Source organism: Hyaena hyaena, unplaced genomic scaffold (assembly GCF_003009895.1).
Source record: "Hyaena hyaena isolate Hyena2069 unplaced genomic scaffold, ASM300989v1 scaffold_14, whole genome shotgun sequence".
NCBI classification, from domain to species: Eukaryota; Metazoa; Chordata; class Mammalia; order Carnivora; family Hyaenidae; genus Hyaena; species Hyaena hyaena.
This window is the reverse complement of record NW_024080646.1, coordinates 2,706,555-2,722,053: the sequence shown is the minus strand read 5'-3', so window position 1 is coordinate 2,722,053 and position 15,499 is coordinate 2,706,555. Positions and strand designations below refer to the sequence as shown.

Sequence of the window (15,499 nt, the reverse complement as noted above, 5' to 3'; positions counted from 1 at the left end):
GAAAACATACTCGTCAGAATTGTCTTGCTGGATTAGTTTGCTCTACTAGGCCCCTTCATCATTTGATGTGATGTCAGCTACCACTAACAGCACAATTGCTTTTCTACCAAGAACTCACATTTTTTTGGCATTTTTAATGTGCTTACTAGCTTTTGCTATAGTGCTAGGAAATGCTGTGGTCATTCTAGCTTTTGTGGTGGACAAAAAGCTTAGACATCGAAGTAATTACTTTTTCCTTAACTTGGCCATTGCTGACTTCTTTGTTGGTAAGTCATATATCTTTATTTCAGGTAATCATTTCTGACTATAATTTATTTCTAGAACCTTAAAAATAAGCTTTTGTTATTTCAAGGGACTGTATAGAATTAGGGATTTTAAAAACAAAAAGTTTAAGTACTAAGGTTCTGGGGAGGCTCCATGGCATTTTAGGGGAATAGTATATATATATATGTAAGTCAGGTTTGTAGGAGAATTTTCATTTGAAAACTGTTTATTTTCTTTTTATAGAATAAAAACAAGTCTGGAATAGTTCTAAAATTGTTTTAATATAAGAGTTACTTGTTTCTAGAGCCATCTTCCTTGGATGTTTAGGCTTATAAGTATGTGTAGAAGAGTTAGATGATGATATTGTTTATAGGAACTCCTAATATAATTTAACTTGTATGTAGCTACATAAATGCTTTTGTATATGTTACAGTGAAACAAAAGTCATAAAATATTTATGTTATTGCCTAGAACATAGAGTTTCTCAACAAATATTAGCCTTCTTCTCTTTTGATTTCTCTGCAGTTATGTGTCAACTCCAACCAAAGTCACAAATGTCAGTAGATTACTTACCCATGTGTAAGGACTGTTAGCTATTCAAGTATGATTAGCTAATGAGGAGATTTATAGAAGACTGAGTCTCTTTAGTAAAGTTCCAATGTAGGGGAATGGATAAGAGACATTCACCAGTGACTGTAACAGTTTAGAGTGTTGTGGGAACCACAGAGACCTACCAAGTGCTGTGGGTGGTCAGAGGAGAGAGAGCACCTTTGGTTTGTGCATGGTAGCATCTGAAGTGAACTTCAAAGGATGGGTAGAATTTCCATAGGCAGAGATGGAGAGGGGAGGAGTATTCCAAGAATTAGCAAAGACATGCTGGTGGAAAATCATTGGGTGTGTCTTCCTAAGTGTGAGCTGTGGGCTGGCTGGTGTGGAAAATGGCTATATGGGATCAGTAGGGCATGAAGTTGGAGTAGTTGGAATATAATGAAGGCTCTGATGTGTCCGGATGGGAGGCCAGGGTAGAAATCTAGATTTTTAAAACAATTGAGTGACTGGATGGAGCGAAGCTTTACCTCAGAGGCATGAGCAGAGATGGAACAGGTGGGAGAAGCTGGAACAAGGGCAGCTTGGTTTCAAAAATAACACCACAGCTAAGGCACAAGTCGCAAGGTAGGGCTCTGAGCTGCGATGAGGGTGAAAAGGAAGCTTGAGAAGCAGAGCTGCAAGAGCAGAGTTGGGCAGGAGAAAGAGAAAAATGAGCTAAAGATTGAGTTCAGGAGACCAGACAAGTATGGCACGATTGATGGGAATAGGGGGCATTTGGAAAGGCAGTTTATACTTCACATATTGTCCCCATAAATGTTCTGGAGAAAACCTCGTCACAGCGTAGAAATGACTGGGTCACAGATGAAGCTAGTGAACCAGTATGGAAGTATTGCAAAAAGGCAACAGTTTCCCCATTTCTCTCCTCAGTTCTGCCTCTCCAGGTCACCCGCATTAACAGCATGACATAGATCATTCCACATCATTCTCTATAATCACAGAAACACATAACTATGCAAGTATATTTCTGTGAACAGAGAGAATATTCTGCTATAAATATACTTATCCGTCTTTTTCTTCTTTCCAGAACTGTACACCTTTTAGATAATACTTAGCACTTAAAGTCAACTATGTATTTTGACTACCTAAAAGGGAATGGTGGTAGGGAAGAATGGGGGTAAAGCTATACCCAACTGAGACAGCCCAAGGCCTGAAGTTTTTAAACATAGATGGTTTCAGATAAGAATAGCACGTTTCCTTGTACTGCGCAATGGAAGCATCATGGTAGCCCCACCATCATGGGCTTAGGCACCACAGTATAAATGTATGGTTTATCTTATGGAAATGTCCCCGCTGATGTAGTTATTCAGCAGTTCTGGGCGTTCCCCTCCATTGGCAGGTGGCTGGGAAAAGAAATGGCTTTGCTGCTGATGAGAGAACCGGGCACAAGCCAGAATCTGTTACTCAGCCAGTCTCCTCCTTCACATTTCCCGTGCCCCTTGCCAGCTTTATCCAGAGGTCCACTTATTTGACGGCATTTGCCATGACTACAAAAGGATTAGAACCTTCTGTAGAACCTTCTCTGATGAAAACTTTCTGTAACAAGATTGGAGTTTTGTGTCGAGGCTGTTCTTTTTCCTTAGCCATGCTCAGAAGTGGGCTTTTTGGCTCTGAGCCTGGAGGCTCGTGGCAGTTGTGGTGAGCCAGGGCAGAACTCATGTAGTTATAAGGCAGCCATTCTTAGGACTTGTGGTCAGGAGACCTTGAGCTCCGGAACCATGTGGGTGCCTTGGAGCATCACTTGTGCTGGGTATTTATGGGCTTTTGGTTGAATGCTCTTTTCTTACAGGTTTCGAAAATAGTACCCAAACAGCTTCTTAGGCTGAATGTCATGTTGGAAAGCAAAGATTTATTGAGGAAAAATTCCAGTACCAGCTACATTGATAGAAATACATCTCATCTGCACACTATTCCAGAAACAAAGTACCATCAATATATACAAATATATAGAGGCATCTATAAAATTGGTATCACATGACTAATGTTTCCATTTGTGGGTACTTTCTTCACATCTGTACTTGTGTGGCCATTTATGGCCTGCATGACCATGTGACAGATGGCCCGGGCAGGATCTGCAAGGACAAAGGTATTTGGGACTGACAGAGTCTGAACCACATTTTCAGGAGGGCACAGTTGATCTTTAGTCCCTTCATGCCTCAGTTTAGGACTCTTTTCTTGTGAGTTAACTCAGGCTGCCAGAACATAAATGCCCTAGTCTAGGTGGCTTAACAGCAATTGACGTTATCAAGGTTCTGGAGGCTGGAAAGTACGAGCTCAAGGTGCTGGATGATTGGGTTCCTGGTGAACACTCTTGTCCTGATTTTTAGATGGCCTTCTCCATGCACTCTCACATGTCCTTTCCTCTGTATGTGCATGGAGAGAGAGAGCAAGCAAGCTGTCCAGTGCTGCCGCTGCTGCTTTTTTTAATGATTATTTATTTTTGAGAGAGAGAGAACACGCACAAGAGAGTGGGAGAGGGGCAGAAAGAGAGGGAGACAGAGGATCCAAAGCAGGCTCCACACTGACAGCAATGAGCCTGATGCAGGGCTTGAACTCATGAACTGTGAGAGCATGACCTGAGCCAAAGTTGGACACCCAACTGACTGAGCCACCCAGACACCCTTCTCTGGTACTTCTTCTTATAAGGACAATAATCCTGTTGGATTAGGGCTCCATCCTTATGACCTCATTTAACTTTACCTCCTTGTAGGCCCATCTCCAAATGCAGCGATCTTGGGGGTGGGGGGAGTGGAGCTTCAACAAATGAATTTGCGGGTGACCCAGTCATTCAGTCCATAACACCCTCTAGGCCTTCAGTGTTATCACCCTTTCCTCTATTGGCCCAAAACATTCACAGGGGCTTTTAGTTCCCTCCCTACCCCACCCCCCATTTTGACTGTTTTTTTCTCATGGAAGATGTAGTGTCTTAGCTCACAATACCAGACTAGTGGCAGTGTTCACACAAATTGGGCTTCCCCATCCTCATCTATTCATCCAATACTGGTTTATTTTGAAGCAGGCACTCTTTGGGGTGCTGGGGATGTGGCAGTGAAAATAGGGACAATATTCCCTGTCCTCATGGTGCTTCTGTTTTTACTAGGGGAGGGGCAGTGGGGAGACACGTAATACATATAAATAAGTCAATAAAGTTATATACCATTTTAGAAGGTGGTCATTGCTAGTGAGAACAACAGCAGGGAAGAGGGAGAGAAGGGCTGCTGGAGATGGAGGTTGCTATTTAAATGTCAGGGGCAGGGCTCACTGGTCAGGATGCTTCAGAGCAAACAGAAGGAGATTCTGAGGGAAGAGCATTTCATGCTGAGGAAAGTACAGGTGTGTGAGGGAAGCGTGTGCGGTGTTTTTGAGGCCTAAAGAACTAGGATGGAGGGAGTAGCAGGAAGTGAGACAGGAAAGATAGGGGGCAGGCTGGGGTGAGCAAGTGGCCTGGCCTTTCCTCCCATCCTTCTTCTCCCCTTCTCTCCTCCCCCGTTCCTTCACCTTCTTGTTTTTATTTCTTCACCATCTTCTCTTAATATAGTTTGCTTTCTCTCAGCCCCCACCGCCTAGATCCACCCCCTTAATGTGTCATGCCAAAGGCTTCTTACTCCTTTTAAGAAACTGGCTCTTAGTTTTCCTTATCAAGTCCATTTGACCCACAAGCATGCTTCCAGAGTGGAAGTTACAGAAACTCTTCAGAGTGGCTATATCTAGAAATATTCCCAATTCCACAGTTGTGGAATGAACCACAAATATCTCCACCACTCAACAAGATGGAGGCCCTGAGCATGGCGTTTGTGCAAAACCATCATGTAGAACACAAATGGACAGTGGGGTTTCATTAAAGCCAAAGGAATAAACTATGGCCTCTTTTAAAATGCTATTTCAAGCAGCAACTAAAGTTTTGAACACATCCAAACACACCTTTCCTCTTTCATCTATTTCAGAAAATGTGTGGACAAGATTTACTGAGCTCATACCCTTCCTTTAACGTGTAATGTTTATTTATTCTGTGTGTGTGTGTGTGTGTGTGTGTGTGTGTGTGAGAGAGAGAGAGAGAGAGAGCAGGGGAGGGGCAGAGAGTGAGGGGGAGAGAGGACCGCAAGCAGGTCTGCACCGACAGCAGAACCCATGAGCCATGAGATCATGACCTGAGCCGAAGTTGACCCTTAACCGACTGAGCCACTCAGGAGCTCCCCTTCCTTTAACGTTTAAATAGACAGTGGTGTCTGTCAGGCAAATGATTACTGGCATTGTACTCTTTGCTGTCATTTCTGTGGAGGAAATTTGTGTGTGTGTGTGTGTGTGTGTGTGTGTGTGTGTAAAATATTCATGTTGGGAATATTGGAAGCCACAACTGTGGGTCAAAATATAATATATGTCTCTGTTTTGAAGATACTTTGACTTATCTCAGGTGATTTATCTCAGATACTTTGATTTATCTTATTTATTTACCTATTTTATACCAGAGGCATGCGTGCGTATGCATGCACACACACATCTTTGAGATGGAAGACACCATAGGGAAGCTAAATTTAAAAATATAATTGAAGCATGAAATAAGCCAACAATTTGAACTACATGTAAGAACTGACTGGGGCTCCTGGGTAGTTCATACAGTTAAGTATTTGACTTTGGCTCAGGTCGTGATTTCGTGGTTTGTGAGTTCGAGCTCTGCGTCGGGCTCTGTGCTGACAGCTCGGAGCCCAGAGCCTGCTTCAGATTCTGTGTCTCCCTCACTCTCTGCCCTTCCTCCACCCACATTCTATCTCTCACTCTCTCTCAAAAGTAAATAAGCATTAAAACAAAAAAAGAACTGACACAAGTCTTCCATCTCCATGATGCCTTGTCTCTCATCTTTGTATGTGAATTTCGGTACAGAATGCTAAGTTCTACATCCCCTTTCCCTGGTGCTGAAACCACACCATCATATCCTCATGCCATCTTGTTTTGGGAGAATGTAGGGTTGCCTTCATCCTTCCCTTTCCTTCTCCTTTCTTTTTACCTTCACTATTGTTCTTTGTGATAGGCTAACTTGGTTCTCATGTAAAAATGGGAAATCCTGCCAAGTGCCTGATAAAATATGAAGATACTCACTGAGATTCCACTTAAAAGATTATATTCTCGGGAGTAGTGTTACCTGTCTGAAATGTCAATCCAGTGAAAAATTGCCAACAAAGCTAGAGAAAAGGGAACCCAGCGTAGTCATTTTTCTTAATTAGGCTATTTCTGTGCTAAGCTGAACCACTCACATATTTGTTCATTCAGTGAAGTGTAGCGATTAAAGTCAGGAGTCTTTTTTTTTTTTCTTAATGTTTATTTTTGAGAGAGAGGGTGAGAGTGTGTGCACAAGTCAGGGAGGAGCAGAGAGAGGGAGACAGAGCAATAGAAGCGGTCTCCATGTTGACAGCAGAGAGCCCAATGTGGGGCTCGAACTCATGACTGCATGATCAAAATCTGAGCTGAGGTCAGATGCTTAACTGGCTGAGCCAGCCAGGTGCCCCAGTAGAGAGTCTTGAAATCACATTGCCTAATTTCAAAGCCAATCTTCCATTTACTAGCTGAGTAGACCTTGGGCAATCATGTCTCCCTCTTGACCTATAGGTTCTTTATTGTCTAACTCAGCATAGTTTCTACCTTACACAGCTTCTATGAAAGTTTAATGAGGTGATATATGCAGCAGACATAGCACAATGTCTGGTATATAACTGCACAGTACATATCGGCTGTTATTAATTTACCTAAGTTAAATGTGTGAGCCACTGGGCAACTCTTAAGTGCTGTGAAAATGACAAAGATCAACTTATAACATGGTCCCAGGCCTCAGGAGAAACCATTGGAAAGAGGACAGAGGTACAAAGTAGCATGTATTTGTACCTGAGAGAGGGACTGATAAGCAAAGTGCCAGCACGTTCAGGTGACAGAGGGGTCCTTCTGCCATGGAATTTCCAAGAAAGATAACAAAGAGAAAGGCATTTTTTTTGTACTGAGTGAAGAATGAGAAGGAGGTAGACTTCTCAGTAGAAGAGAGGAGGATATTCTAGGAAGAACGAATGCTATTTGCAAAGGCAAAGGAGATATGAAACTACAAGCTGTGTTTGGTGGAATGCTGGCCCATCCTGTCTGGGTTGAATCATGAATGTGAAGATGACTTGTGCCGTATATGGCCGGACATGCAGGTCGGGACTTGAGCTTCATTTGGAAAGCAATAAGGAAACACATGATATTTATGACAGCCCTTGTAAAAATGGTATTGAAACAACATGTAGGAAATCAGTCCTGAGTTTGTTGATAAAACACTATGAATTTCTAAATTATCATCAAGCCATTTTTGGTCATGTCACATATGTCATTGTGTTGAATACCTCTTGGTAGTCATTGATAGTCATTGATATGTGCTTTTTTTTTTTTTTTAACCTTTTCCCTTTGTACAGGTGTGATCTCCATTCCTTTGTACATCCCTCACACGCTGTATGGCTGGAACGCTGAAAGTAAACTCTGTGTGTTTTGGCTCACTGTTGACTATCTTTTGTGTACAACATCTGTATATAACATTGTTCTCATCAGCTACGATCGATACCAGTCAGTGTCGAATGCTGTAAGTCAAAACATTAATTTACCTTCTTTAAACATTGTGTACTTGTAAATTGTGGGTCCCCAAGCAAAAATTTTTTAAGTGTAATTTTTTGTTTAGTTGGCAAACCTTAGAGGAGCCCGATTATCTTTCAGTTACCTGGCACTACATTTTCATTGGCCCTTAGTGAACGATTTCTGTGTGTGATTTGGCTAAGTCTCCCCCCTAGGTACTGCTGAAGTTGGAAGGCATCGAAGAAAATCCAAGGCGAGTTGTCAGAGGTGGTATGTACCGAGTCCATAGTAGACTGTAGACATGAGGGTCACAGTAGATTTATCAGTTTCTTTTTTTCCTTTGTTTTTTAATGTTTATTTATTTTTGAGGGAGAGAGAGAGAGAGCCAGTGTGAGTGGGGGAGGGGCAAAAACAGAGGGTGACAGAGAATCTGAAGCAGGCTCCATGTTGTCAGCCCAAAGCCCTATGTGGGGCTTGAACCTATGAACTATGAGAAATCATGACCTGGACCAAAGTCTAACGTTCAACCAATTGAGCCACCCAGGCACCCCTATCAGTTTCATTCCTTACACAAACTAAGACCTGAATAATTTTCCCAGATGGGATCTAGTGGGCAAATAGAAAGATGCCCACACTTTTGAATGTCATGAGAAAATCAATTTTGAATGGCCAAAGGAAAAGATAGTGTACAGGGAAGCTATAGATTAGATAGTGAGACCAACCTGAAAGATCAACTCCTAGTGCCAAGGTAGGACCCATGTCAAGAAAGTCTGAATTAATCCAGGATTCAGAATAGCCCCATTAACATTAGTGGCAGTTCATAAGGCAGCTAAATTGATCAGCAATAGAACAAGGGTAAAAACAAGGGCAGATGCAAGTAAAGACAGAGGGTGAAAGGGGTAGAGAAATATGGGACAGTAATCTGACATCTAGGACACCTAGATGGGCAACTTCATTCTTGAGTCCCAGGACCCAAATCTTTGGGGGATGCTACTCTGTGCAAAGGATTTTGCTGAGTGCTGGGATACAGAAATGAATTAGCAGAGTCTCTACTTTTTTTTTTTTAAGTTTATTTATTTTGAGAGAGACAGAGACAGCATAAGTTGGGAAGGGGCAGAGAGAGATAGAGAGGGAGAGAATCCCAAGCAGGTTCTGTGCCATCAGCACAGAGCTCAATGCAGGGCTCAAACCCATGAAACCATGAGATCATGACCTGAGCCGAAACCAAGAGTCAGATGCTTAACCGCCAACCAGGTGTTTGAGTCTCCACTTTTGAGGAGCATAATAGTCTAATGTGGAGACAGCTCCAGAAACAGATGGGTTCAGTACTAAGCGTGGTGTGGGAGGTGTTGATAGGATAGGGACAGCTCTGACTTGGGAGGCCTGCCCAGCTTAGAGCAGACAGGGTGGGGAGGGCATATTGCGTAAGGCAAGGATAAGCTGCAGGCACAAAGATGAGGTTCGAACAAGATAAAAATCGATCTTTCTGTCACAGAACAGTCCAGGAAAGGTGGGAGGCTCTGCTTCAGGAACCCACCCAGGGGCCTAGGCTAACCATGTCAGTCTGTACCCTCTAGGGGAGGAGGTCAGCAAACTTCTGCTAGAAAGGGGCCTAAGGTCTCTGTTGCAACCGCTCAATCTGCCGTTGTGGTACAAAAACAGCCATGCATAATATGTTAAAACAAAACAAAACAAAACAATTCATTCATTGTGTTCCAGTAAAACTTTATTTATACAAACAGGTGAGGGGCCACGTTTGTTTCATGGACAGTAGTTTGCTGACTCCTGCTCTAGGTCATTATTCTCCTCTGCATGGTCAAAGTCAGGTTGTTGTCACTCCAGGTTCTAGAAAGAATGGGCAAAAGACAGAAATCCAAGGCAAAGGATTTTTGTCTTAACCAAATTGTACAGAATCATACAATCATTTCCACTCGCATTTCACTGTGACAGTTAGTCACATGGTCCCATCTCACTGCAAGAAAAGCTGGGAAACGTGGTCTCTAGCTGAGCTGCCCTATTGCCAGGAAGAAGGGGAGAATGAATGTGTTGGGACATCCAGACACCTGGCCTTGGCTACTTCATTGACAGCAGGGTCCACTGTAATTTGTACTGGAAAAACTATGGAGAGACTGCAGATCAGCTTGGAGGAACAATTTAGATGCCTCTAAGCTTGTGTTTTTTAAATTGCAGGTTATGACCCACTGTGGCATCATAAAGTCAGTTCAGTGGGTCTGATCACTTTTAAAAAAATGTTTATTTATTTTTGAGAGAGAGAGAGATAGAGAAAGCAGGGGAGGGACATAGAAAGAAGGAGACAGAGAATTCCAAGCAGGCTCTGCACTGTCAGTGCAGAGCCCAACATGGGCCTTAATCTCATGAACCATGAGATCATGAGCCAAAATCAAGAGCCAGATGCTTAATTGAATGAGCCACCCAGGTACCCCCACTTTGTTTTTTAATGAAAAAGTGCAGGGAAAAACATACTAAAAACAATTTTTAAAAATTAGAGCATAAAATGTCAGAATACTTTGTACATAATAAATGTGTTATTTTATGAATACTTCAGCCTATGAACTTAGTTATGATGTAAAATGTATTTCTTTTTTATTAAAAATTTTTTAACGTTTATTTATTTTTGAGAGAGAGAGAGGGAAAGAGAGACAGAATCCGAAGCAGGCTCCAGGCTCTGAGCTGTCAGCACAGAGCCCAACGCAGGCTCAAACTCATGAACCATGAGACCATGACCTGCACAGAAGTCAGAGGCTGAACTAACTGAGCCACCCAGGCATCCCTAAATATATTTCTTATTTTAGGTCAGTCAAAATGTTCAAAAAAGAGTGTTCTAATTCATAATCTTTCCCATTTGTGTTTAAACCTTTCCTTTTTTTTCTGTGTTAATGTTTAATTTTTAGCCTTTACTGGGTGTTCCTACTTAACATTCACTAGGACATTCTTTCACTGGACATCTGAGCTCTTAGGTCTACCCCAGGTTTGTGCTAAGGTAAGGGACAGCTTGTGCAGTTAGGAGAAGTGTGTAGAAGTCACAGAGGCAGGGGTGTCTGGGTGGCTCAATCGGTTAAGTGTCCAACTTTGGCTTGGTTCATGATCTCACAGTTCATGCGTTCAGTCCCCACCATGGGCTCTGTGCTAACAGTATGGATGCTGCATGGGATTCTCTCTCCATTCCACCCCTGTCTCTTCCCTATTTGCTCTCTCTCAAAATAAATAAATAAGCTTAAAAAGAGAGAGAAAAGAAGTCACAGAGATAGAAAGACTGATGTCCAGAGAGAAAATGAGTAGGTTTGTTTTCTAGTCTTGCCCTGAGGACTTCCCCTGACCACAGAAGCTGTCCGTGTGGTGAGGGCTGGGCCAACTGGAGCCATGGTCCTTAGCACATAGCACAGAGTTGATTGTGTAACATCAGTGCATGGATGCTCACGAGGGGCACTCAGGCAGCTCTTGTACCTCTGTTGGCTAATAGTTCAAATACAGCTGTGTGAGCCAGGAAGCCCTCAAAGACCACTGAAACTCATAGGAAGTGGTTGTGGGGAAGCTGAGCTCTTGCTGTAGTTCAAAGTAGTGTGATAGGGCAGGGTCGTGGGCTGGACCTGGGAAATGGTGATCTGACAAGAACTTGGAAAGGGAAGGCTCAATGCAGATGGCAGTCCATGATTGCAGTGCTCTGACACATTTTCTGGAGGGCAGATTTCCATGTGGCTGAATTAAGGGTGGGTGGGGGGAAGTGGAACAGTGTCATTGGAAGCAGTGGGAATTAAAATGTATGCAGAGTTAAGATGGTAAGTGGAGAGTATACTGTAGATGAAGGAAGCTTGACAGGAAAATCAAGACCATGAACATATTGTGCTCGTTTCCTAGGGCTGCTGTAATAAAGTACAACACGCTGGGTGGCTTAAAACAACCGAACTTATTCTCTGGAATAAATTTAATATCTGGAGACATGAAGTCCAAAATCTAAGTGCATGCAGGGCAATGCTCTCTCTGAGGCTTCCGGCAGCCGGTTCCATGCCTTTCTCTTAGCTTCTTGTATGACTGGCCATCTTTGGCTTTCCTGGCATTCCTTGACTTGTAGATGCATCACTCCAGCCTCTACTTCCATCGTCCTGTGGGAGTCTTCCTGTGTGTCTATGTGCCTCTTACAGGGAGGCTCACCCTAACCAAATATGACCTTATCTTAACTTGATTATATCTGCAAAGACCCTCATTGTGAATGAGGTCATTTACATGGACACAGGGTGTTAGGACTTCAGTGTATCTTTTTGGAGGACACAACTCAACCTGCAACAGGTACTTAGAAGGGCTCTGCAATCCCATCTTATTATTAACAGTGTGTTCCGCAAGCTGCTTTGCCTCATAAAAGAAATCTGATTGATAGAAATATTTTTGGGGCGAGGAAGGAAGCAGGGTAAGAGGCAATATTCTGAATACATGAATCGATTCTGTCGTGGGTGAGGACTGGGCCATTGATTGATGTCAGAAAGGCCACACCAACTGGCTTGGGCCTGGATTCAAGCAATGCTTGAGCTATCTGTCAAAAATGCTACCCAAAGATGAAGAGATGGGCCCTGTCTTCTCAATTCCCTTGGATGTCCATTATCCCATTTGACCTTATGCATAATAGAAAAGAGATCACTTTCCAGCATATTGCATCACATCATTACACAGGCTGAGCAGAGCAATTAAAAAACTAAATGCCATTTTATGACCATCTGGGTATTGTTACCATCTTCATAATCATTAGATTTAGTGCAAGAAATGTATTAATTAGCGGCATGAGAAGCAGAAGGAAAAAAAACATATTGTATATGGGAACTTGTGGTCAGCACCATATGCATTTTAGCTTAGCCTAATAAATACTAGTAATATGGGGGGAAAAATCCCACTTCCCTACATTTTTAAAAATAACTTTTTTTTTTTTTAAATCCAGCTTCCTCGTACCTCTAGCCAATTGGTGAGCCCTTCTCAGTCTGCACAATCCATCACAGAAAGACAGCGCTGGACGTTGTTGCACCTTTTTAATAAAAATGAGTAAACACCATAGCATGAGACTTAGAAACTCAGAGAAAATAGTACGTGAGCAATAGTGGAAGGGGGGGCATGTTCCCATTTCATGAGAAAATAATTTCCTTTCCCTTGAGTGAGGAAGTCGGAGAAATACTGAACATATGAGCTAGAAGGACCCTTACTGATCTAAAAGAAGCTTAGGGAGGTTGTCTGTCCCAGGTTCCCTCAAAAAACTCTTGGTTCATGTGTTTGTGTCTCATACAGGGTGGTTGACCTTTTAGATTGCTTATCCAGTTACTCAGGCCAGGTAACTTCCCTACCTCTAGCACATCCCTGAAACTCCTGAGGGCCTATGATATGCCTTATGCAACCAACCTATGTTGATTATAATGGGTATAATTTATTTGCTCTCTTTTAGGTATCTTACAGAGCTCAGCACACTGGGATCTTGAAGATCGTGGCTCTGATGGTGGCTGTCTGGGTGCTGGCCTTCTTAGTGCATGGGCCACTAATTCTAATTTCAGAGTCTTGGAATAATACCAGTAACAGAGTCTCAGAGAAGAAGGAATGTGAACCTGGATTCTTTTCTGAATGGTACATCCTTGCCATCACGTCACTCTTGGAATTTCTGGTTCCAGTCTTCTCAGTGGCCTATTTCAACATATACATTTACTGGAGGCTATGGAAGCGCGGTAATCTCAGTCGGTGGCAAAGCCAGCCTGGACTCACTTATCCTGCCCCACCCAGTAACAGTGGACCCTCATTCAGGGGTGGACTGTTTTCAAGAACATCTCTTCCTGAGCTGAAGGAAACAGCAACATCTGTTCCTTTGAAGAGACACGGAAGAAAGAGCAGCCTCTTGTTTTCTCTAAGAGCCCAGATGAATAACAATATAATTGCTTCCAAAATGGCTTCTCTTTCCCATTGTGATTCCCTGTGTCTTCACCAAAGGGAACACATTGAACTGCTCAGAGCCAGGAAATTAGGCAAGTCACTGGCCATTCTCTTAGGTGTTTTTGCCTTTTGCTGGGCTCCATATTCTCTGTTCACGCTCATTCGTTCAACTCAGAAGCCAGAACAGCGTCTTCAAACAATTTGGTATAATATCACCTTTTGGCTTCAATGGTTCAATTCCTTTGTCAATCCTTTTCTGTATCCATTGTGCCACAAGCATTTCCAGAAGGCTTTCTTGAAAATATTTAATGTGAAAAAGCATCCCATACCATTACACAATCGGTCAATGTCCTCTTAAAGATGATTTTATCGTTTACAAAAATTTCAGTCTTAAGCTCACTAATGAATTTGATCTGACATTCATTTTTCCCTTTCCACTAGGCAGGGCAAAATGAGAGAAATCCATAATATTGTAAACACTTGCAAACCTAAAAAGAATTCAGAAACTGGAAGTCAAGGGAAAATAACTAGAAATATTTTTTTGTAAACTCATAGCCACAAATGCACTATGCTTTCTTACTCATTGCCTCTTCCTTGTCTTTTAGATCTTGATATAACATTGGTTGTGAAAGTCAAGAGTTCTTGTTTTCTTTGTTCAGTGTTTGCTGTAGTGTTAAGTGATTTCCCTTTTATTTTATAGGGATGACAAACTGGCAAGTTTTAAAGTCAGTTTTCCTAAAGTATATAACAGAAAAGGGAGCTATATTGTCCTCTTTGCTGGAAGTGGGAAGGCATGTTGGGGTTTGAATTGTCAGGAGTAGGGAGCAAGTGTGTGCCCAGATGGAAAGGTGGAAGGCACGTGTACTTCCAGACTCTGTTCCTGATCCCAGAAAAGAAGAAAGTGTAGGGAGGGAAGATCAGGTAACTGTGCTTCTCAAAGTTCCTCAGAGGGGCCGGCAGTCATAGGATAAGAGAGTAAGTGACAGACAAGATCACCAACTGGTTGAAAAGATGGCTTTCCTTTTGTCCTTCCTGCCCTCTCCTTCCAACTTCCACATCAGCTAAAACCTCTGTGAGAAAATATGGAAGAAAGAGAAAGGTGAAGAGATGGCAAAAGACTATATGACTTAACTCAATGTAGCTGGCTTAACATTCTCAGAACTAGTAGATGTCAATAATTACTAATAAAATATACTTCTGTGTTTATTTGATGTCTTTAACTTGTGTGTAGTGCTGAGAGTGATTACTCTATAGGCCATTAGTATAAGTTATACCTTGTTGACGAGTCACATTTTCTTAGTCTGGTGATGTTTTATATTTTTATTATTATGAATTCTTCTTCCTCCCCTTCCTCCTCTCCCTTCTTCCCCTCCCCCTCCTCCTTCTTTTCCTCCGTCTTTTCATCTATCTTTGTCATAAAATTTTATTTTGATTTCATTGTTAATTTTATCTCTCTTGTAAGATTTTATTAGTGTTTCTTTGGTAACTTCTCAGAGTTCCTATACAATTTAGTCATTTCCATATTTCTTAGACCTTTTAAACCTTGGTTAATTTCAAACACTAGAATAAGAAAATTCTTTAAGTACATAAATGCTTAGATATGCCCATAATTTTTATATGCAATTGTGCCTTGCATTAAGTGCAAAAATAGGAGACACGTGTTTAATATTCAATAGTAATCTTGAAAAATTGAGAAATAAACCCTTATAAATACACAAGTTTTTATAAAGTTGTTACTTGTCAGCTATTGTTTTTGACATTAATAAATTAGTAGTTGTAAAATTCATATGATTACTGTAGTCATGAATGTTTATTGAATTGTGTGGCCCCAGGAAAACTTTTTCCAGTGGAACCCTAGGGGAAACACACCTAAATATTCATAATATATTTTCTAAACTATGGAAAATATATTGTATCTCATTCAAAGATGTCATCAATGTAAAACATACTATTATACCCTTTTGCCACTATAAAAGAAAATGCTGCAAATTGTCTATGAAATAATATTTGTTTTTTTAAAAAATGTTTATTCATTTATTTTTGAGAGAAAGCACATGAGCAGAGAGGGGCAGAGAGAAAGGGAAAGAGAGAATCCCAAGCAGGCTCCATGCTCTCAACACAGAGCCCG

The 15,499-nt window shown here is 41.8% G+C and overlaps 1 protein-coding gene across 1 annotated transcript; it reads left to right on the top strand.

Annotated features, from left to right (window-relative positions):
* Positions 1-14,575, top strand: HRH4 (histamine receptor H4). Its single transcript, XM_039218188.1, has 3 exons — positions 1-266; positions 7,302-7,465; positions 12,896-14,575. The coding sequence occupies exons 1-3, from the start codon at positions 71-73 to the stop codon at positions 13,727-13,729; spliced, it is 1,194 nt and encodes a 397-aa protein (XP_039074119.1). The 5' UTR covers positions 1-70; the 3' UTR covers positions 13,730-14,575.
* The last annotated feature ends 924 nt before the right edge of the window (positions 14,576-15,499 follow it).